This window comes from Nerophis lumbriciformis, linkage group LG18, assembly GCF_033978685.3.
Source record: "Nerophis lumbriciformis linkage group LG18, RoL_Nlum_v2.1, whole genome shotgun sequence".
In the NCBI taxonomy this organism is placed as follows: Eukaryota; Metazoa; Chordata; class Actinopteri; order Syngnathiformes; family Syngnathidae; genus Nerophis; species Nerophis lumbriciformis.
This window is the reverse complement of record NC_084565.2, coordinates 18,694,928-18,716,319: the sequence shown is the minus strand read 5'-3', so window position 1 is coordinate 18,716,319 and position 21,392 is coordinate 18,694,928. Positions and strand designations below refer to the sequence as shown.

General features: G+C 39.8%; 1 protein-coding gene across 1 annotated transcript in view; it reads left to right on the top strand.

Annotated features, from left to right (window-relative positions):
* The first annotated feature begins 5,439 nt into the window (after nucleotides 1-5,439).
* Nucleotides 5,440-21,392, top strand: part of LOC133618049 (uncharacterized) — a 31,973-nt gene continuing 16,020 nt past the window's right edge. The window contains exons 1-13 of the mRNA XM_061978515.1: nucleotides 5,440-5,534; nucleotides 9,038-9,095; nucleotides 9,184-9,237; nucleotides 9,320-9,373; nucleotides 9,486-9,539; nucleotides 13,130-13,186; nucleotides 13,259-13,312; nucleotides 13,398-13,451; nucleotides 13,531-13,584; nucleotides 13,656-13,709; nucleotides 15,347-15,364; nucleotides 18,351-18,413; nucleotides 18,503-18,655. Of these exons, the coding sequence (XP_061834499.1) occupies nucleotides 5,440-5,534; nucleotides 9,038-9,095; nucleotides 9,184-9,237; nucleotides 9,320-9,373; nucleotides 9,486-9,539; nucleotides 13,130-13,186; nucleotides 13,259-13,312; nucleotides 13,398-13,451; nucleotides 13,531-13,584; nucleotides 13,656-13,709; nucleotides 15,347-15,364; nucleotides 18,351-18,413; nucleotides 18,503-18,655 (822 nt within the window). The remainder of the gene's footprint in view (nucleotides 5,535-9,037; nucleotides 9,096-9,183; nucleotides 9,238-9,319; nucleotides 9,374-9,485; nucleotides 9,540-13,129; nucleotides 13,187-13,258; nucleotides 13,313-13,397; nucleotides 13,452-13,530; nucleotides 13,585-13,655; nucleotides 13,710-15,346; nucleotides 15,365-18,350; nucleotides 18,414-18,502; nucleotides 18,656-21,392) is intronic.

Below are 21,392 nucleotides of genomic sequence, written 5' to 3'. Positions count from 1 at the left end.
ACCGGGATGAATGAGAACATTCATAGACTTGAAAGAAATAGATAACATTGTGATGCGCTATGTGAAATCAATGCGCCCAAAAATAAAAATTCTGGCAATGTTTAAAATGACTCAACTTAATATTACATGGTACAATGAATGTGCTTGTTAATGCATTGTATATATATATATATATATATATATATATATATATATATATATATATATATATATATATATATATATATATATACTTAAACTATGTATATATAATATTGTTAGTTTTTTTAGGGGGCCTTATGCAGAATAGATAAAATCCTCATCACCTGTATTGTTAGCCACTTTTTGAGTTTTTTTCACTAGTTGGAATCTGTGTTGGCCCTGCGATGAGGTGGCGACTTGTGCAGGGTGTACCCCGCCTTCCGCCCGAATGCAGCTGAGATTGACTCCAGCACCCCCCGCGACCCCGAACGGGACAAGCGGTAGAAAATGGATGGATGGACGGAATGCACAACAAAGGAAAAGACTTATGTGTTCTTGTCACACATAGGGATTGTGAGTAATAGGCAAAAATCCCCCCAAAAAGTGCCAGTCCCCTGTAACTGTACAGGCAATGTTTAAAGTTACATTTTAACATGTGTAACTGACAGGCCAGTGTAAAATTAGGGGAAACACTATCATATCATACAATTAAAAGTATAAATCATATACAACAGTATATAAATCACCAAAATGATTACCGAGCGCGGCCACCGCTGATGCTCACTGCTCCCCTCACCTCCCAGGGGGTGGAACAAGGGGATGGGTCAAATGCAGAGAGTAATTTCACCACACCTAGTGTGTGTGTGTGACTATCAGTGGTACTTTACTTTATATAATGTGGAATTAAATGTATGTCCCATTTGGAGATGTTACTATACTTTTCCTTTTTTAATCAATGGTAACCTTCAGCGGCTACATAAAAACTGTCTCAATAGATTACGGACATCACACCTGACACAAATGATGATTTAACTCCAAGTTTTGTTTGCCCTATTTTTTTTATATCAATCAATCAATCAATGTTTATTTATATAGCCCTAAATCACAAGTGTCTCAAAGGGCTGCACAAGTCACAACGACATCCTCGGTACAAAGCCCACATAAGGGCAAGGAAAAACTCTCGCCAGTGGGACGTCGATGTGAATGACTATGAGAAACATTGGAGAGGACCGCATATGTGGGTAACCCCCCCCCCTCTAGAGGAGACCGATTGCAATGGATGTCGAGTGGGTCTGACATAATATTGTGAGAGTCCAGTCCATAGTGGATCCAACATAATAGTAAGAGTCCAGTCCATAGTGGGGCCAGCAGGACACCATCCCGAGCGGAGACGGGTCAGCAGCGCAGAGATGTTCCCAGCCGATGCACAGGCGAGCGGTCCACCCCGGGTCCAGACTCTGGACAGCCAGCACTTCATCCATGGCCACCGGACCTGTGCCCCCCACCCCCTCCACAGGAAGAGGGGAGCAGAGGAGAAGAGAAAAGAAACGGCAGATCAACTGGTCTAAAAGGGGGGCTATTTAAAGGCTAGAGTATACAAATGAGTTTTAAGATGGGACTTAAATGCTTCTACTGAGGTGGCATCTCTAGCTGTTACCGGGGGGGCATTCCATAGTACTGGAGCCCGAATAGAAAATGCTCTATAGCCCGCAGACTTTTTTTGTTATATATAATGTTCATAGTTGTTCCTATGTTGCTTTAACCTCTCCAATAATTTCAGGGGCCCCTTGGCCGCATGGGTACCCCTGGACGTATTGGGCCATCCACACCAGTAAGTGTCAACACCACTTTGGGTAAAATGGAAAATAGCAATAAGGGTTTACTGTGTGACATTTCTTTATGATTTTTTTTTAGGGTTTTCCAGGCAAAGCAGGTCCTGACGGAAAATCTGGGAATACTGGCCTAAAGGTGAAAAACAAAATATAGAGATGTTACTCTCTTTTTAGGACAAGGAATATTTTATTCTTTTTGTGTTTGATTTTTCATGTTAAACAGGGCAGTGAAGGAAAGAAAGGTCATTTCGGTCCTCCAGGCGTCAAAGGAGACATGGTGAGGTCTCATGAAGTGCCCTATGGGAAACATTAATTAGGACATATTTTTATTGGTTAGTTATTCAAATACAAAACCAGTGAAGTTGGCACGTTGTGTAAATCGTAAATAAAAACAGAATACAATGATTTGCAAATCATTTTCAACCTATATTTAATACACTGCGAAGACAAGATACTTAACGTTCGAACTGGAAAACTTTATTTTTTGCAAATATTATCTCATTCGGAATTTGATGCCTGCAACATGTTTCAAAAAAGCTGGTACAAGTGGCAAAGAAGACTGAGAAAGTTGAGGAAGGCTCATCAAAAACTTATTTGGAACATCCCACAGGTGAACAGGCTAATTGGGAACAGGTGGGTGCCATGATTGGGTATAAAAGCAGCTTCAATGAAATACTCAGTCATTCACAAACAAGGATGGGGCGAGGGTCACCACTCTGTGAACAAATGCGTGAGCAAACTGTTTAGGAACAACATTTCTCAACGAGCTATTGCAAGGAATTTAGGGATTTCAGCATCTACGGTCCATAATATCATCAAAGGGTTCAGAGAATCTGGAGAAATCACTGCACGTAAGCGATGATATTAAGGATCTTCGATCCCTCAGGCGGTACTGCATCAAAAAGCGACATCAGTGTGTAAAGGATATCCCCACAAGGGCTCAGGAACACTTCAGAAAACCACTGTCGCTACATCTGTAAGTGCAAGTTAAAACTCTACTATGCAAAGCGAAAGCCATTTATCAACAACACCCAGAAACACTGCCGGCTTCGCTGGGCCCGATCTCATCTAAGATGGACTGATGCAAAGTGGAAAAAGTTTTCTGTAGTCTGATGAGTCCACATTTCCAATTGTTTTTGGAAACTGTGGACGTCGTGTCCTCCGGACCAGAGAGTAAAAGAACCATCCGGATTGTTATAAGCGCAAAGTTCAAAAGCCAGCATCTGTATGGGGGTATATTAGTGCCCAAAGAATGGGTAACTTACACATCTGTGAAGGCACCATTAATGGTGAAAGGTACATACAGGTTTTGGAGCAACATATGTTGCCATCAAAGCAACGTCTTTTTCATGGACGCCCCTGCTTATTTCAGCAAGATAATGCCAAGCCACATTTTGCACGTGTTACAACAGCATGGCTTCGTAGTAAACGAATGCGCGTACTAGACTGGCCTGCCTGTAGTCCAGACCTGTCCCCCATTGAAAATGTGTGGCGCATTATGAAGCGTAAAACACGACAACGGAGACTGTTGAACAACTTAAGCTGTACATCAAGCAAGAATGGGAAATAATTCCACCTAAAAAGCTTAAAAAATTGGTCTCCTAAGTTCCCAAACGTTTACTAAATGTTGTTAAAAGGAAAGGCCATGTAACACAGTGGTAAAAATGCCCCTGTGCCAACTCTTGTCCAATGTGTTGCTGCCATTAAATTCTAAGTTAATGATGATTTGCAAAAAAAAAATAAGTTTCTCAGTTTGAACATTAAATATCTTGTCTTTGCAGTCTATTCAATTGAATATAAGTTGAAAAGGATTTGCAAATCATTGTATTCTGTTTTTATTTACGATTTACACAATGTGCCAACTTCACTGGTTTTGGGTTTTGTATTACCACACTGACGCACTGTGCTTTGGTAAACAAACTTGTGAATTTCCCCAGGGAATAATGGGTGAAAAAGGGGCAAAAGGATATCCTGGAATACAGGGAACAACGGTGAGGGTTTTTTATTGTTTGTTTTTTAATCATTAAATATAAAGTAATCACAAATTACGTTCGAACTGTGCATTGAGATTTATACATTTAAAAAAGTGGAAATTTTCTGTCAGGGAAAAATGGGACGTCTGGGCTTCATTGGGCCACCTGGTTCCAAAGGTCAACCTGGACCTGCTGGTCCTCCTGGTACGCATGGAAATAAAGGGATTCAAGGGACAACAGTAAGAAAATACTAGTGCTCATCATACATACTGCAAAAAAAAATTTAATTGTTCAAATAAGGTATATTATAATGTAGATGTTGTCTTTTTAAAGGGATGGTCAGGTCAGCCTGGAAACAAAGGAAACAAAGGAGCCCCTGGAAAAACTGTGAGTTATAAACTATATAATGTTGTGTAATGAAATTGTATATACTACGTAATCCTAGCCCATGGGCCAGTATGTTAATAAGGACAAACAGTATAAAAATAAATGGATTAGTCCTACAATGTACATTACATTAATGTTATGTAATGTAATATAATGTTTTGCTATGCTGTGCTATGCTATGCTGTGGTATGCTGTGTTATGCTATGCAATTGTTAAAATAAGGCAAACCTTGGAAAGCAGAGACTGAGACAACCATTTTGAATGTTCACTTTTTCACACAAAAAGACAAACAGCAATGGGAGGAAAAAGGAACCAAAAGAGCACCGCGACATACAGTACAAAAATAGTGATGTGTATTTCTGGTCTTGTCATCCTCGTACGGACAGAAGGGCGACGCGGCAGCGGGGTTGGGTAAAAAGAGACGTCAGAGACGCTTTACTGAACCAAAAGTTGCTTTATTACAAGCGAGCGTCATTATACAGGACTGCAGTTCCTGGAGGAGGTCAGGTCAAAAAAATGAGGCACTCCTAACTTGGAGGAGCCGGACCACAGTCTCATATTCCTTCTTTCTCTGTCTGGGTGTGTGTTAATTTAGGAGAGTACAACCTGACCATGTAGGGAGGTGTTTGTGTGTAAGTGACTGGGAAGGCAACATATGTATACCATAGGTATACATAGGTTGTAGGTTGGCATCAAGATAAGCATAGAGTCTCTCCTCCAGGATAGAGCTATAACTTTTGCATTCCGAAGCCTGGTGTTATTGCTTCTTCTCGTGAGAGAGCTAATTCCAGTCTACATGCGAATGTCCAAATAAGGCCCCTTATTTTATAATGGGCTCAAACACTATTTGCTTAAACCTGGTGGTTCGCTTTCTCCAAGTTGAGTATAAACATTCACCATATGTAGAACATAATATGAGTTCATTAATTCACTTCAATAGTTTAAATAGTACAACACAAAACGCCGCTGGGATGAAGTCATGAGAAGGGCGGCGGTTAAAGCACTGGCAAATGAAATAACATCAATGAGGGATGCCTAGAAAAAAGATAAAAACAAGAAAAAAAGTGCAGCATACACAAGAGAGAAACAGCGAAGACAAATATACAAAAAAAAAGAAAACAATTCACATCATTCTGCTGCTGCCTAGCCACTAAATAGTAACATGGCTAATCACTAAGTTGTGACATCTGCTGCTTGTAGCTCCTTGCAGCGACAGATCAGCGTAGTCTGAACAAAAACCAACACAACAGTAGGTTGTTGTATATTTAATGGTCGTGTGGTGGGTGATGAGCCGAGGAGACGTCAACAAGGAATCGTCGAAGAAAAAGATGTATTTGTTTCAGCGAGCCTCGGACTGGAGCTGCAGTCTCCAGGAGAAGCAGTGGGTCGAATCTCTTCTCATGTCCTCTCGGACCACAGTGACTATATACCCCTTCCTGAAGACCCCCACTCTTTGTGGTTCTCGTCTTGGTGCCGGTCAGTCTGGCCTGTCTATCTTTCCTTGACATTATTCCTGTGATCAGTTTGAGTCGGGTGACCTCCAACCCCTATCCTCTACCTCTATCTGTGGGGCTTCCTGCCAGATGTTGCTAATGCCTTTATTATCTCTCCTAAAATCCAACTGCTGCTGTCCTTTAAATTGCCCAATGTCCTCTTTGGAGTGCTTGTGATAGACATGCATCCCTTAGTAGAAGAATCCTTTAAAGGATTCTGTGACCAAATACAAACACATGCTAGTTAACAATCATATAAAAAAATTCTACATAGTATAATTCACCTCAAGGTCAAAAGCATCGATACCAAAACTGGATTATAGACAACCCAACAGTCAGACAGACCTATTAGTAACCCCATTGCACCCACAACGGGCACCACCTGGAATATTACCTGGCTTGTAGGAGAACTGACTGAAAGTTTTGACAGAAAATAAGGATCTGCAATAAAAGATCGATACCAAAACTGGATTATAGACAACCCAACAGTCAGACAGACCTAATAGTAACCCCACTGAAAGTTTTGACAGAAAATAAGGATCTGCAATAAAAGAGTCAGAAATCCATGGCCTTTCCTTGGGACTCTCCATAACTCTCCCAGTCGACTATGTACTACTGGAGTAAACCCCTTCCCTTTCTCCTGAAGTCCAAAACAGCCTTGACCGTGTAGGCAGGGTGACCGTTGACCAGCTCAGGAGGAGGACCGACTGGAATTAAGAGGATGAGTGGAGACTGGTTTAAGACTGTGCCAATAGTGAGGGTGAACCTCAGCGGTGTCACTAGGTTTAAAAAGCAGGGCCCACAGATTGTTCCTGTGATGAGAGCGCGCACAGCATGTGAGCAAAAAATGTTTGCACTTGCAACATCTTTTTGCTCACAACTTTTTGGCACTGTATTAGAATTACACAGTAAATACTGAAGAAATCGAAAGGGTTGAAAAGCAATATTGTTAATTTCCTGTTATTGCTGTAATGATAATTTAAGGCATTTAGACCACAGGATAGAATGGAAGTCAGCTAGGAAAAGTAAGTAAGTCTTTGTCAACAACAACTGAAGTCAAGGGTAAACGTCTCAGAGGCAGACAACACAAGGCCTGCCTAGACAACATCAAAGAGGCCTAAAATAGGACTAACAACCACAGCGGGTACTGTAGCCAATTTGTTCTTAGCAGTAATCTTTTTGAGTGTGTGATAGTCGATACAAGCACACAGGAACTTATTTTTGAAAAAAAAAATAATGTTCCTAAAAATAATAACCTACTCAGTGGCCTAGTGGTTAGAGTGTCCGCCCTGAGATCGGTAGGTTGTGAGTTCAAACGCCGGCCGAGTCATACCAAAGACTATAAAAATGGGACCCATTACCTCCCTGCTTGGCACTCAGCATCAAGGGTTGGAATTGGGGGTTAAATCACCAAAATGATTCCCGGGCGCGGCCACCGCTGCTGCCCACTGCTCCCCTCACCTCCCGTCTTAACTCATTCTCCTTCTATGCCACATCAATATGGAATGCACTCCCAACAGGTGTAAAAGAAAGTGCATCTCTATCCTCCTTCAAAACCGCACTAAAAGAACAACTCCAGGCAACTACAACCCTAGACTAAGACCCTCCCCCCACCACATCCCACCTCCCCGGATTATAAATAATTTAATGTACTGTATATACTTGTTCTTATGCTTCCTGAGCTCACTATGTTCACTGCTCGCTGTACATATCCTACAAAGTCAGACCTACACTGTTTCAATGTCCATTTCTCAGATGATATAATTGTTGATGACTGAAGTGCTGATATCAACCAAACCTACCCCCCCCCCGCCCTAACCCTCCCACATCCCACCCCCCAGAATGTAAATAATGTAATAATTCAATGTTTATACTCTGATGATTAACTTGTGTGATGACTATATATTTATACCATGAATTGATTAACGTGGACCCCGACTTAAACAAGTTGAAAAACTTATTCGGGTGTTACCATTTAGTGGTCAATTGTACGGAATATGTACTGTACTGTGCAATCTACTAATAAAAGTCTCAATCAAAATCAATCAATCAAACCCATTCCCAAGTGGGCCGGACTGGTAAATTAATGGCATGATATCTTTAAAACAAAGACAACTTCAGATTGTTTTCTTTGTTTTACTTTGGCCAAAAATAGAACAAGCACATTGTGAAAAAGTACAAATCCCAAATAATCTTTTTGACAAAACACTTCAAGTGAGTTGAAAATTCTGAGGCAAAAGTTGGTGCAGTTTCAAAACACAATGATAACACAATGACCTTACACTGTCTCAGTGTATTTACAAAGCCATCAAACTTTAAGTCACAGCCTATTTGGGACTGAACCAAATAAATAATAAATAGATAAAAAAGTATTCTAATCTAGGTATCAAATACCTAGTTTGTTGTTTCCACATATTAATCCTGTGCTAACTCAACAAACCATACAAATGGAGCTAGAAACTATTCAGAGACTTGAGTTACTCTTTGCGTTCACTTTTGTAATTTTTGACGGAGACATTTTGGGGCAATGGGTGTGCCAAATAACGATGTGTTCAAAGCAGGTGACGTGAAACGGCAGGTTTTACGCTTCATTTGGGTCGAGGGGGAGGAGCCGTAGCCATGCTTTACCGTGTACCTCTTGCTTGGTCTGTTTGCTTGCCTAACAGAATTGCTATTGTGACATCCAGTGGACACATTTTGAAAAGCAGTTTATTTCATTGAAAAACTTCAGCTCATTTTTATACTCCGCAAACTCATCTCGCGGGCCGGATAAAATCTGTTTGCGGGCCGTGCGTTTGACACCCGTGATTTAGATGTATTCATTGTTATGTAATTATAATAAAGTGTCAAAATTGTGGGCGAAAAGATCTTGCAAGTGCAAAAAACCACAGGATCCTCTTGCGGGGCTAAGCCCCCTCTGTTCCTCAAACCTAGTGACGCGCCTGCAGGTAGCCTAATCAATGGTGGGGTTGACAAAGCCAAGTCTGACCCAGAACTATCGGTATGGCAAAAAAATTTAAAATGTTTACAAAAAGAGTTAAGTAGAGTAAAAACACAACAAGAAGAAAAGTGCAGCATTCAAAACTCTGCAAAGGAACGGCAAAGGCAAAAAAAATACATTTAAATGCACATCCTGCTGCTGCCTAGCCGCTAAACCAGGCCAGTTGCCAAATTGCGAAAGCTGGTGCTTATAGCTCTCCCCAATGACGGATTCCTAAAGAATCTGAACATTAGGAGAGACAAAACAAAGTCAAAAGCATTAATGCCAAATTAAGAGTACATACTTTCCCAGGATGTTGTCTTGTGTTATGTGCTGTACTGTGCTACAGTATGTTTTGTATTTCTGTGTTTTTTATATTATGAGGACTCAGTAATAGGGTGTCTTTTATAGGGACTTGAAGGCCCACGAGGGAAGCCAGGACCTGCAGGGAAACCTGGAATACCAGCAAGTATCCCCATTGAAACATATTTAGAATAAAAAAAAAAGCTATTTTGACTTGTAGAAATAGTGGTAATTAGTGTCTGTTTCATCTTCAGGGTCTAAATGGTTTGGACGGTCTACATGGGGTTCAGGGTAATGAAGGATATCCAGTAAGAAAAAGATGTCATTATTAAATGTATCTGTTTGATTATTTTCTTCAACTGAATCTTTTTTTTTTTTCTTGAACCAAAGGGTCAAATTGGGTACACAGGAAGTCCTGGAGCACTGGGGAGGCCTGGCAAAAAGGTTGAATACACTTCGATAGCATGGATGCTCTGAACTTCTTACCATCTATTGATTTTTTGTTTGGATAGCAGTATTAGTATATGATATAATATTTCACTATTTAATGTCATAGGGTACCCCTGGACCACCTGGGATCATAGGGAACATTGGAGCACAAGGCTTGAGGGTAAGTTTCACTACAAAACTCAACTATATCAAATGTGCATAATAAACAGAAGAAAATTACAATTATAATTATGAAAAAGAGGAATGTGTATGAAATAAGCGTAAAGCAAAAGCTCATGTTGTCCTGCACATCACTCAGATGACGTTTTTCCTAACCCTTCACAACAACAATTGACAATATACAGATACATGCATATAAATATATAATACATCCTCACATGATTACAAAAATATATCTAGAAATACTTTATTAATCAGAATCAGAAGTACTTTATTAATACACGAGGGGAAATTAAGATTTTCAGCACAATCCCATTCAAGAGCAGACAAACATTACAGGGAGACAGAACAGGATCGCTGACGGGTCTGCCAACTTCCGGCGCCACTTACAAAAAAGGTGAGGAACAAAAAAATGCAGTCAAAGCCTGGGTCCTGGAGAGGGGGTCCAGACTGAAGTCAAGGAAAAGAAAAAAAACCTCATCCACCGAGCATTTCATTAATTGTAGAAAATGTAAATTACACCCTGAAAATATTTTTTTTCCTTACCATTGATATATCTACCAAAACATTTGTACAAATGGTTTTTAGGCCAATCTAAAGTCACCAATTTTAAATTTCTTAATGAATGGTTAAATGTGTCACATGCATTTTAAAAATGATTAAATATTCCTACTACATATTTGTATTATCTGTGAGGGATGCCAGCTCCTCTACTCACTCCATTCATGCTTTAAATGTAGATCTGCTTGATCAGAAGAATGGAAGGTCTATTAGCAAGTTTATTTAAGCTGTCCATCTTTGCATTTAAAAGAACTGTGAAACTATTATTAAAATGGTATAGGTACTATCTTTATATATTAGAATAACTTTATACATTTTAATTTTATGTTTGGTAGAATTTTATTTCGAACATGTATACAGTTTCATTATGATACATGGACTTTTGTGCTTATCACAGATTGTCCATAAGAAACATGTTCAAACATTAGGGTGATGATAGACTTTGTGTTTTGCGGTCTCATGTTTTGGACACTTGGGTGAAAAGAGGGGCGCAGCTTTCTACCGATCACCACGTGATGGTGAGTCGACTCCGAAGATGGGGGAGAATGCCGGACAGACCTGGTAGGCCAAACGAATAGTGAGGGTCTGCTGGGAACGTCTGGCAGAGTCTCGTGTCAGAGGGAGCTTCAATTCCCACCTGCGTAAGAATTGTGAACATGTTACGAGGGAGGCGCTGGACATTGAGTCTGACTGAATCATGTTCTGTGCCTCTATTGTTGAGGCAGCCGATCGTAGCTGTGGGCACAAGATGGTCGGTGCTTGCCAAGGCGGTAATACCAGAACCCGGTGGTGGACACCAGCGGTAAGGGATGCCGTCAAGCTAAAAAAGGAATCGTATCGGGTCCTTTATGGCTCATGGTACTCCGGAGGCAGCGGACAGTTATCGACTTCAAGGACCTCCTTAATCCAATCTACACATCTTCCAATAAGGAAGGAGTGCCTGGGGACTCTGTGGTGGACTCTCCTATTTCTGGGGCTGAGGTTGCAGAGGTAGTGAAAAAGGTCCCTGGTGGCTGGATGAGAACTGCCCAGAGTTCCTTAAGGCTCTGGATGCTGTGGGGCTGTTGTGGTTGACAAGACTCTGCAGCATTGCCTGGACATCAGGGGGTGGTGCCTCTATTTAAAAAGGTGAACCGAAAGGTGTGGTCCAACTATCGTGGTATCTCACTCCTCAGCCTTTTGGGTAAGGTCTATTCAGGTGTACTGAAGACGGGGCTATGCCTGATAGACGAACCTTGGATCCAGAAGGAGCAGTGTGGTTTTCGTCCTGGTCGTGGAACTGTGGACCAGCTCTACAGTCTCGGCAGGATCCTTGAGGGTGCTTGTGAGTTTTCCCAACAAGTCTATATGTGTTTTGTGGACTTGGGAAAGGCAGTTGACCATGTCCTTCGAGAAGTCCTGTGGAGTGTGCTGTAAGATTGTATGGTGTAACGGACCGCCTGATTGTGGTGATCTGCTTCCTGTATGATCAGTGTCAGATCTTGATCCGCATTACCGGCAGTAAGTCAGACCTGTTTCCAGTGAGGGTTGGACTCCACCAGGCCTGCCCTGGTGGAGATTGGGGAGGTGATCCTGCCCCAAGTGGAGGAGTTTAAGTACCCAGGGGTCTTGTTCACGAGTGAGGGAAGAGTGGATCGTGAAATCAACAGACGGATCAGTGCAGCATTCAGACCCTGCATTGGTCCGTCGTGGTAAAAAAAGAGCTGAGCCGAAAGGCAAAGCTCTCAATTTACCGGTCTATCTACGTTCCTATCCTCACCTATTGTTATGATCTGCTGCCCGGATCATATTTTTTGTTTACGTTTTCAAGATACTTGTTTTTGGTTAGTTTTGGACTCCTTGAGTACCTGTTTTGTACACCTGAGTTTGTTGCCATGGCTGCTTATTATTTTCACCTGCCGCGTTTGTTCCCGACACGCACCTGTTTGTCATCACTGACATTATTATTTAAGTCTGTCCTCCCTGTCATTCGTTCTGGCTTCGTAGTTTGTTTTCATGCAACAGTTGACGACTTTTGTTCTGGCTCTGTACCTGTTAGCTTCCACGCTAAACTCCTTTTTTACCTTCTAGCTCCCATGCTAGCTCTTTTAGTTTTTGCCTTATGTGCTATGAGCACCCTTTTCTTTGTTCCAGTATAAGTTATTTATTAAATAAATACTTTCTTACCTGCACGCTGTGTCTGACGCCCGTCTGCATTCCTGAGAGAACGAACCCCGCATCACAATGCGCCCCGGTCGTCACACCTATGGTCATTAGCTTTGGGTTATGACCGAAAAAACAAGATCACGGGTACAGGCGGCAGAAATTACTTTCCTTCATTAGGTGGCGGGGCTCTCTCTTAGAGATAGGGTGATAAGCTCTGTTATTTGGGAGGAGCTCAGAGTAAAGGCGCTGCTTCTCCACATCGAGAGGAGCCGGATGAGGTGGTTCAGGCATCCAGTCAGAATGCCCCCCACGCCCGAACACCTCCCTGGGGAGATGTTTAGAGTGCGTCTGACCAGAAGGAGACCACGGGGAAGACCTAGAACACGGTGGAGAGACTATGTCTCCCAGCTGGCCTGGGAACGCCGGGAAAAGCTGGGCGAAGCAGCCTGGGAGAGGGAAATCTGTATTTTTTATTTATTCGTCCTGCGCTAACAAATAATTTATCAAATCCATCAACAGCATTGTCATATGTACTGTGAATACTATTATATTATTGTTATTCCTGACAGCATGTTTGAGTGACCAGTTGTTGAGAGGCAGAATTCCCAGGCTGTAGTTCTAACTGCCCCAAATTGTAAAAAAAAGTTTAACATTAAAAAAAATGTTGGACAATTTCATGAAGAAGAGTGAGTGATATGTTAATTAAAAAAAAAAAAAAAAAAAGGTGGTCAGTCTGATATACAGAACATACTACAAAATTAGCACAACAAGGATTTCATACCACATCCCAATTGAATTACTGCTCTGTGTTAAATATAGAATACATACAAAACAACATCTTTATCATTTGTATAATTCACTTTGCAATTTGTTTTGATCTTGCAGGGTGAAACTGGACCACCAGGAGAGACAAGTGGACCTCGTGGACCAATAGGCCCACTGGTATGACACTCTTTAATAGGTATTGTAAAGACCATTTTAACTTTGCATATAATGGCTCTGCTCTTGAATCAGGGTATCCCCGGACTGATAGGACAGAAGGGTGATGCAGGAAAAAGTGGTCACAAGGTTCACTTCTCCAGACATGAAGTACAATATCTTAACGTATAAAAGGGCTTTTAAGTCATTCTTCCTCTTTATTCTTGTTGTACAGGGTTTTCCAGGTGAAAGAGGGATGCAGGGGCCAATTGGTCCACCAGGAATAAAGGTGCTCCAAATAATTGCATTACTAGAATAAACCTTTACATGGAATGGAATATTGAACTTGACTCATATGTTGATTTTAGGGGAATGCTGGTCATCAGGGTGCAAAAGGTGTAACAGGTCTTACTGGGAAGCAGGTACTTTTTAATTTACCTCGAATGTCTTGTTTCCTAACATGGAGTTAACCAACAGTGTGTTGACTTAACAGGGAGATACCGGTCCTCGTGGTCCGCCCGGACTAAAAGGCTCCCCTGGACAATTTGTAGGTTTCTCTCAACGTATTTTCCAGTACCAGTTTGGAATAAGGTTACCCTTAAATACAATAGATGCCGTTTTCAAACGGTAATATATAATGACAATAAGTAGGAAAAGTAGTCTAAAATATTAAATGAACATAAACAAGGATCATAAAAACTGCTTACTCTCTTAAAAATGTACCGTATTTTTCCGACCGAGGGCACACCAGATTAAAAGGCGCATTGCCGATGAGCGGGTCTTTTCAGGTCTATTTTCATACAAAAGGCACACCGGAATGTAAAGCGCACTAAAGGGGTCATATTATGATTTTTTTCTAAATTTAAAACACTATCTTGTGGTCCACATGGTGGTAATGGTGGTTCTTTGGTCAAAATGTTGCATAGATTAAGTTTTATAGACCATCTTCAAGTCGCTTTCTGAGCATCTCTTTAGGATGCGCTGTTTTGTGGGCGGTCTTATTTACGTGGCTCACCTTCGACAGCGTCTTCTCCCCGTCATCTTTGTTGTAGTGGTGTAGCGTACAAGGACGGGAGTGGAAGAAGTGTCAAAAGATGGAGCTATCTGTTTTAATGACATTCAGACTTTACTTAAATCAATAACGGAGCAGCATCTTCTCATCCGTGGCTCACTAGTGCAACAACAACGCTGGAAATGTGTCCTGTGAAAAACCGTCCGACTGGAACCCACTAATAACTAAAGTTCCGTGGGTGAATAATGTAAACCTACTACAATTTTAGCGCTTTGATAGCTAGTCTACTAACATATATAAGTAAGAACTTTACGCTACTGTATATTAGAAATGGCAACAGTGGAAAATGAATGCCCCATAAGAAGATAGAGAAAAAGAAGAAGCTTATGACTATGTCGGCACGGACTACAATGGCGGACCCGCACACATTTTCAGGACTTATGCAGATCTCAAATACAGATCAGCAGGTAAGAAAAGTTAGTTTTGCATAATATTGCAAAGCAAAACACCAGGTAATATGTCTGCTAATAGATACCGGTACTTTTACACGCACCATAATAATACTCATATCTTTAAGGCGCCGACAATCCATCAAGCGGTGCGGCTTCATAGCTTACCGAAGTGGTACTAAAAACATTTTGACAGATTTTTGAGCGCCGTGTGTAATGTTCTATATTCTCAATGGAACATTTAAAGTTTTGGTGGTGTTTACTGCCGTCATCTTGTATGTCTTGTGTATGACTGCCATCTACTGGTCACACTTATCATTACACCATGTGCCAAAGAAAATTGCTTCAAGGTCGGTAAGCACAACCAGAATTATGCCGTACATTAGGCGCAACGGGTTATAAGGAGCACTGTCGAGTTTTGAGAAAATGAAAGGATTTTAAGTGCACCTTATAGTCCGAAAATACGGTATTCATGTGTGTGCAGTATACAATGTGTAAATCTATAAATATGTTTAATTACCAAAGCAGTAGAGCTAGTGGAATCGTTATTTCATATTCCTCAATACTCTTGATGATTGATTAAAGCAGATTGTTGGCGCAATATATTTTGTTTTTTTATTAATAGCAAAGTTAAAAGTCTTAAATGCAAGTGCTGTAGTAACTTTGTCTTAAAAAATACTTTTTGTAAATGTCTAACATGATTTCTTTCCTGCCTTTTAACAGGGTCAGCTTGGACAGAAGGTATTGGTAACAGTTTCTATGTTAATCAGCCTTTAGATTAGCTCAAACGTTTAATGCTATTAGAAACCAGTTCACAACCAATTAGTGACGTGTGGTCAGGTGAAGCAAGTGAGGCCGAGCCTTCAAACTAAATTGTCATTATGAAAAATAAATAATGATATCATAAAATAAATATTATTGTCTGCTTGTTGCGACTATTATAAATGTATTTTCTGTATGATTCCCATTGTTTTGAACATTTTCTTGAGTAAAAAATAATTCACTGATTCATTCCCTGCTTAGTGTGGAAGCTGAGCTTACTCTCTGAGTGCACTGCACTGAGTGCACTGACTTCAATGGTTTCTGCTTGTCAGCTGTGGACAAAATACTTTTTGCATAAACATTTATTATACACCATGACTTTCTACATCTTGTGTAGAGAGGCCGATATTATCAGCCGATAAATGCTTTAAAATGTGATATCGGAAAATATCGGTATCGTTTTTTTATTATCAGTATTGTTTTTTTTGTTTGTTTGTTTGTTTTAATTAAATCAACATAAAAAACACAAGATACACTTACAATTAATGCACCAACCCAAAAAACCTCCCTCCCCCCCACTCATTCACACAAAAGAGTTGTTTCTTTCTGTTATTAATATTCTGGTTCCTACATTATATATCAATATATATCAATACAGTCTGCGAGGGATACAGTCCGTAAGCACACATGATTGTGCGTGCTGCTGGTCCACTAATAGTACTAACCTTTAACAGTTAATTTTACTCATTTTCATTAATTACTAGTTTCTATGTAACAGTTTTTATATTGTTTTACTTTCTTTTTTATTCAAGAAATTGTTTTTAATTTATTTATCTTATTTTATTTTATAAATTTTTTAAAAAAGGACCTTATCTCCACCATACCTGGTTGTCCAAATTAGGCATACTAATGTGTTAATTCCACGACTGTATATATCGGTATCGGTTGATATCTGTATCGGTAATTAAAGAGTTAGACAATACTGGAATATCGGATATCGGCAAAAAGCCATTATCGGACATCCCTAATCTTGTGTAATATATTTAATGTGTATTTAAGTGTGTGATAATCGGACAATATAATACTGAACAGAAAAATAGTACTAAGAGGCACAGTTTCCTTTCTTCACTGTGGGTTGTACAAGTCAAATGCAATATATATACTCTTATACTTTGCTGGATAAATGAGAGAATAAATCTGACTACCACAATGGAGGATTATACTGTATATCCAAGCTCGAAAAATTCAACTGGACTTTCAGACGTTCACAAAAAGTAACACGTTTTCTTGGATAATGATAAGCTCATTGACTTCTTTTATATAAATGAGGCCAAGACTATAAATGAGTTTTATAAAAATACAAAGATGATTGAGAAGTATTTAAAAATAAAACAGAAGTGAATTATTCTCTTCTTTGTTTTGGTATCCTAATAATGAGCAACCTGTATTAACATTAATCTAATGATCTCACATGACGGTTTGGATTTTGTTCTCTATTTCCCTGTGTTTGGTATAATTTTTTGTCCTGGTGCTCTTGTTTTAGTTGTAAAGTATAAAGTTGTTTTGATGCACCTTCACTTTCTGCTTAACTTCTTGCCAGTTGTTTTGATGCACCTTCACTTTCTGCTAAACTTTCTGCCAGCGCATCTATTTTCGATTGGTTAGTCAAGCCTATTGAGGTTCATCTGTTGCTCCTTGCCAGTCCTGGATTATTGCTTTTTTGGTCAGTGTGCATGTGTTACTCTGCTGCCGCTACACACTAACAAATGCTGGGTTATTTTGATAACCCAATTTAAGAGTTGTGAGTGTTGGGTTTGGCCCTGCGATGAGGTGGCGACTTGTCCAGGGTGTACACCGCCTTCCGCCCGATTGTAGCTGAGATAGGCTCCAGCGCCCCCCGCGACCCCAAAAGGGAATAAGCGGTAGAAAATGGATGGATGGATGGATGGATGAGTGTTGGGTTACATTTTTGAGTTATTTTTATGAAGAGCAATCCATTCTTTGGGTTATAAGGGTATTATTTTAACTACATTTCTGGGTTTTCAAAACTATCAACCATTTTTGGGTTGTTTTTCAATCAGTAACGCATTTTTTGATAAAAGCTTTTTTTTTAATTAAAAAGGTACCTTTTTCTTGAAGGAAATTTAATTATGGATTAATCTCATTACCATTATTTACAATCACACATCTTATGTACATGAAAATATTTGAGCATGCTGTATAGAACTACCATACACGGCACTTCTTGTAAAAAAAAAAATGTCACTCATATCTTGCTTTTGAGTATATTTTAATGGAATAAAAATAATTTTGAGCAGTAGTTGGGAAGGAGTAGGACAAACCAGCAGTAAAATGTATAATTTTTAACCAACTATAGGGTCAAGGAGCGCTAAATTGCACAACCCAATAGTTGGGTTAGGAATAACCCAACATTGTAGTGAGCGTAGCTCAGCTTTTGTGTTAAATAAATTCAACCCAATTGTTGGGTTATGAATCAACCAACATTGAGTTAACATAACTCAAGTTTTTGGTTAAATAATTCAACGCAAAAGTTGAGTTGATAAAATTAACCCAAAATGTTGAGTTAAAATAAGGGGTTCATCCTTTTCTGAACCAGCAGTTGGGTTAAAATTGGGTTATTTTTTAACCCAACATTTTTTAGTGTGTATCTGCCTTGCACGAGCCGCTTGTTTCTGCCGTTTTGCTTTCTATGTAAAGATTTAGACTTATTTGACCTGCACACCGCCTTGTGTCGCTGCATTTTGGGGTCATGCTATCAGCCTACATGTGGCACCGTGACAATTGATACAATAATTATTTTATTTTTAAACTCCAAAGGAGACAAGGCCTCACCAGTCATGAACCTCACCACACATCACTGCGGCCAATGTGTTCCTGGATATGCCACAGGATATTAGTAATGCATGTATAGTTATCCCTGCATTGTGACTTGCTGTATTTACAGGGAATGAAAGGTGTCCAAGGAACCAGTGGTCCTAAAGGGGTGAAAGGAAAGCAAGGAAACCCGGTAAGACATTGAGTATGAAACAAACATTTTAAAAGTATATTCATTTGATGTATTGTGACGTTTTACGTAATCTCTTCTTTTTTCTTCAGGGAAAATCAGGTTTACCAGGAAATTACACACTTCAAGAAGGAAAAGGATCAAATGATGGTGATAGACCAAGTGAGACGTCTGAATCCTTAACAAGATCTAGCACATCCAAAGCTGAACACAAACTGCTGCAGAACCAACATAGACAACAAAAAGTTAGTATCAGCTTCTTTCTCTTACATGCTTCTTTTTATATTTGTTTCATTGGGACTGAATGCAACGGTGCAGCGTTAGTTGCCATGGTCGTGATTATGTGTGCATGCAGAGTGACAGTGTGTCATCCTACTATCACATTATGTTGACCCAATAATAAGGCAATTCTTTTATTCCCAAACAAAAAAACACAAAGACGACTACCGTATTTTTCGAACGCCTTATAACCCGGTGCGCCTAATGTACGACATAATTCTGGTTGTGCTTACTGACCTCAAAGCAATTGTATTTGGTACATGGTGTAATGTTAAGTGTGACCAGTAGATGGCAGTCACACATAAGAGATACGTTTAGACTGCAATATGATAGCAGTAAACAACACCAAATCTTTAAATGTTCCATAGAGAGTGTAGAACATTACACACGGCGCTCAAAAATCTGTCAAAATGTTTTTAGTACGACTTTGAAGCCGCACCGCTTGATGGATTGTCAGCGCATTAAACATATGAGTATTATTATGGTGTGTGTCTATAAGGACCGCAAAATGGCACCTATTAGCAGACATATTACATTGCGTTTTGTTTTGCTATATTATGCAAAACCAACTTTTCTTACCTTCTGGTACCTGCTAAAGTGTATTTGAGATCTGCATAAGCCCTGAAAGTGAGCGCGCGTCCGCAGTTTGTGACGACGCCGTCGTCATAAGCTTCTTCTTTTTCTCTACCTTCTTATGTGGCATTCATCTTCCGCTGTTGCCATTTCTAATATAAAATAGCGTACTTATATCATACTTTTATCCGTCAGTATAGCTATCAAAGCGCTAAAAACTGTAGTGGGTTTACATAATTCACCCACGGAACTTTAGTTATTAGAGGTCTCCGGTTGGACGGTTTATAACGGGACACATTTCCGGCGTTGATGTTGCACTAGTGAGCCACGGATGAGGAGATTCTGCTCCGTTATTGATTTAAGTAAAGTCTGAATGTCATTAAAACAGCTAGCTCCATCTTTTGACACTTCTTCAACTCCCGTCCTTGCACGCTACACCGCTACAACAAAGATGGCGGGGAGAAGACGCTGCCGAAGGTGAGCCACATAAGTAAGACCGCCCACAAAACGGCAACATTTTGAGCAAAAAAACACCATTACATGTTATGTAGACCACAAGATAATATTTTAAGTTTAGAAAAAATTCATAATATGACACCAATAATGTGCCCTATAGAGATGCGTGGATAGGCAATTATTTCATCCGCAACCGCATCACAAAAGTCGTCAACCATCCGCATCCACCCGAATTAACATTTAATCAACACCGCACCCGCCCGTTGTTATATATCTAATATAGACGATGCAAGGCATTTGTGAGGTTATAAAGCTTTTGCCTGTTAAAGAAAGGAGACTGATCCAATGCAGCAATCATCTGGGAGCCGCGTTGAGCGCACCTCCAAGCGCGTTTCTCAAAGTGTGGGGCGCGCCCCACTGGTGGGGAATAGAGACATGACAGGTGGGGCGCGAGGAACGGGAGGAAATTTCACTTTAAATTTAAAAAAAAAATTATATTCTTAGATTATTTTTTTTACTATGCTTTCATTTTCTATACACACTGTAAATCACTTTGTGATTCTGTCTGTGAAATCCGCTATATAAATAAATGGAAATTACCGGTACTTATTTTTACTGTAGGCTTTATATTTCTCGGTACGAGCGAAAGTTTGACAGACATAGCAACAGTAACTAATGGGGGCGGGGCTAAGCGGAACAAACTTTCGCGCGGATGGGTAGCAGGCTAATGTGTGGATCACAATTACACAAATATATACATTTGTGACTCGCACCTCAAAGGTCGTCGAGCCAGAGCCAGCGCCTGCAGAGAAACAAAAATCTGACGGGCACACACTGTGTCATTCACCGGGAAGCACTCACGTCAAGGCAGCTCAGCCCCGAACTCAATGAGGTTTTAACAGATGTGAGCGCGGTAAATTTGATCAAAACACGACCACTGAAAGCGCGACTGTTCTCTGCACTGTGTGAGGAAATGGGAGCTGATCATACAGCCGTGCTGTTTCACAGTGAAGCAAGGTGGCTCTCCTGGGGGAAAGTGCTGTCACTTGCCCTGTCTTGCCAAATGCATAGCTCCTCCTTTTTTTTTTGCAAAGATTGCAAAGTGGCACTTTTATTGTATTTATTATTGAACTTGATGCAAGTTATTTGATTTATTATTGAACTTGATGCAAGTTATAACACTTTTTTTGATTTATTATTGAACTTGATGCAAGTTATAACACTTTTGTTTTATTTATTATTGAACTTGATGCAAGTTATAACACTTTTTTTGATTTATTATTGAACTTGATGCAAGTTATTTTATTTATTATTGAACTTGATGCAAGTTATAACACTTTTATTTGATTTATTATTGAACTTGATGCAAGTTATAACACTTTTTTTATTATTGAACTTGATGCAAGTTATAACACTTTTGTTTTATTTATTATTGAACTTGATGCAAGTTATAACACTTTTTTTGATTTATTATTGAACTTGATGCAAGTTATTTGATTTATTATTGAACTTGATGCAAGTTATAACACTTTTTTTGATTTATTATTGAACGTGATGCAAGTTATAACACTTTTTGATTTATTATTGAACTTGATGCAATTTATAACACTTTTTTGATTTATTATGGAACTTGATGCAAGTTATAACACTTTTTTTGATTTATTATTGAACTTG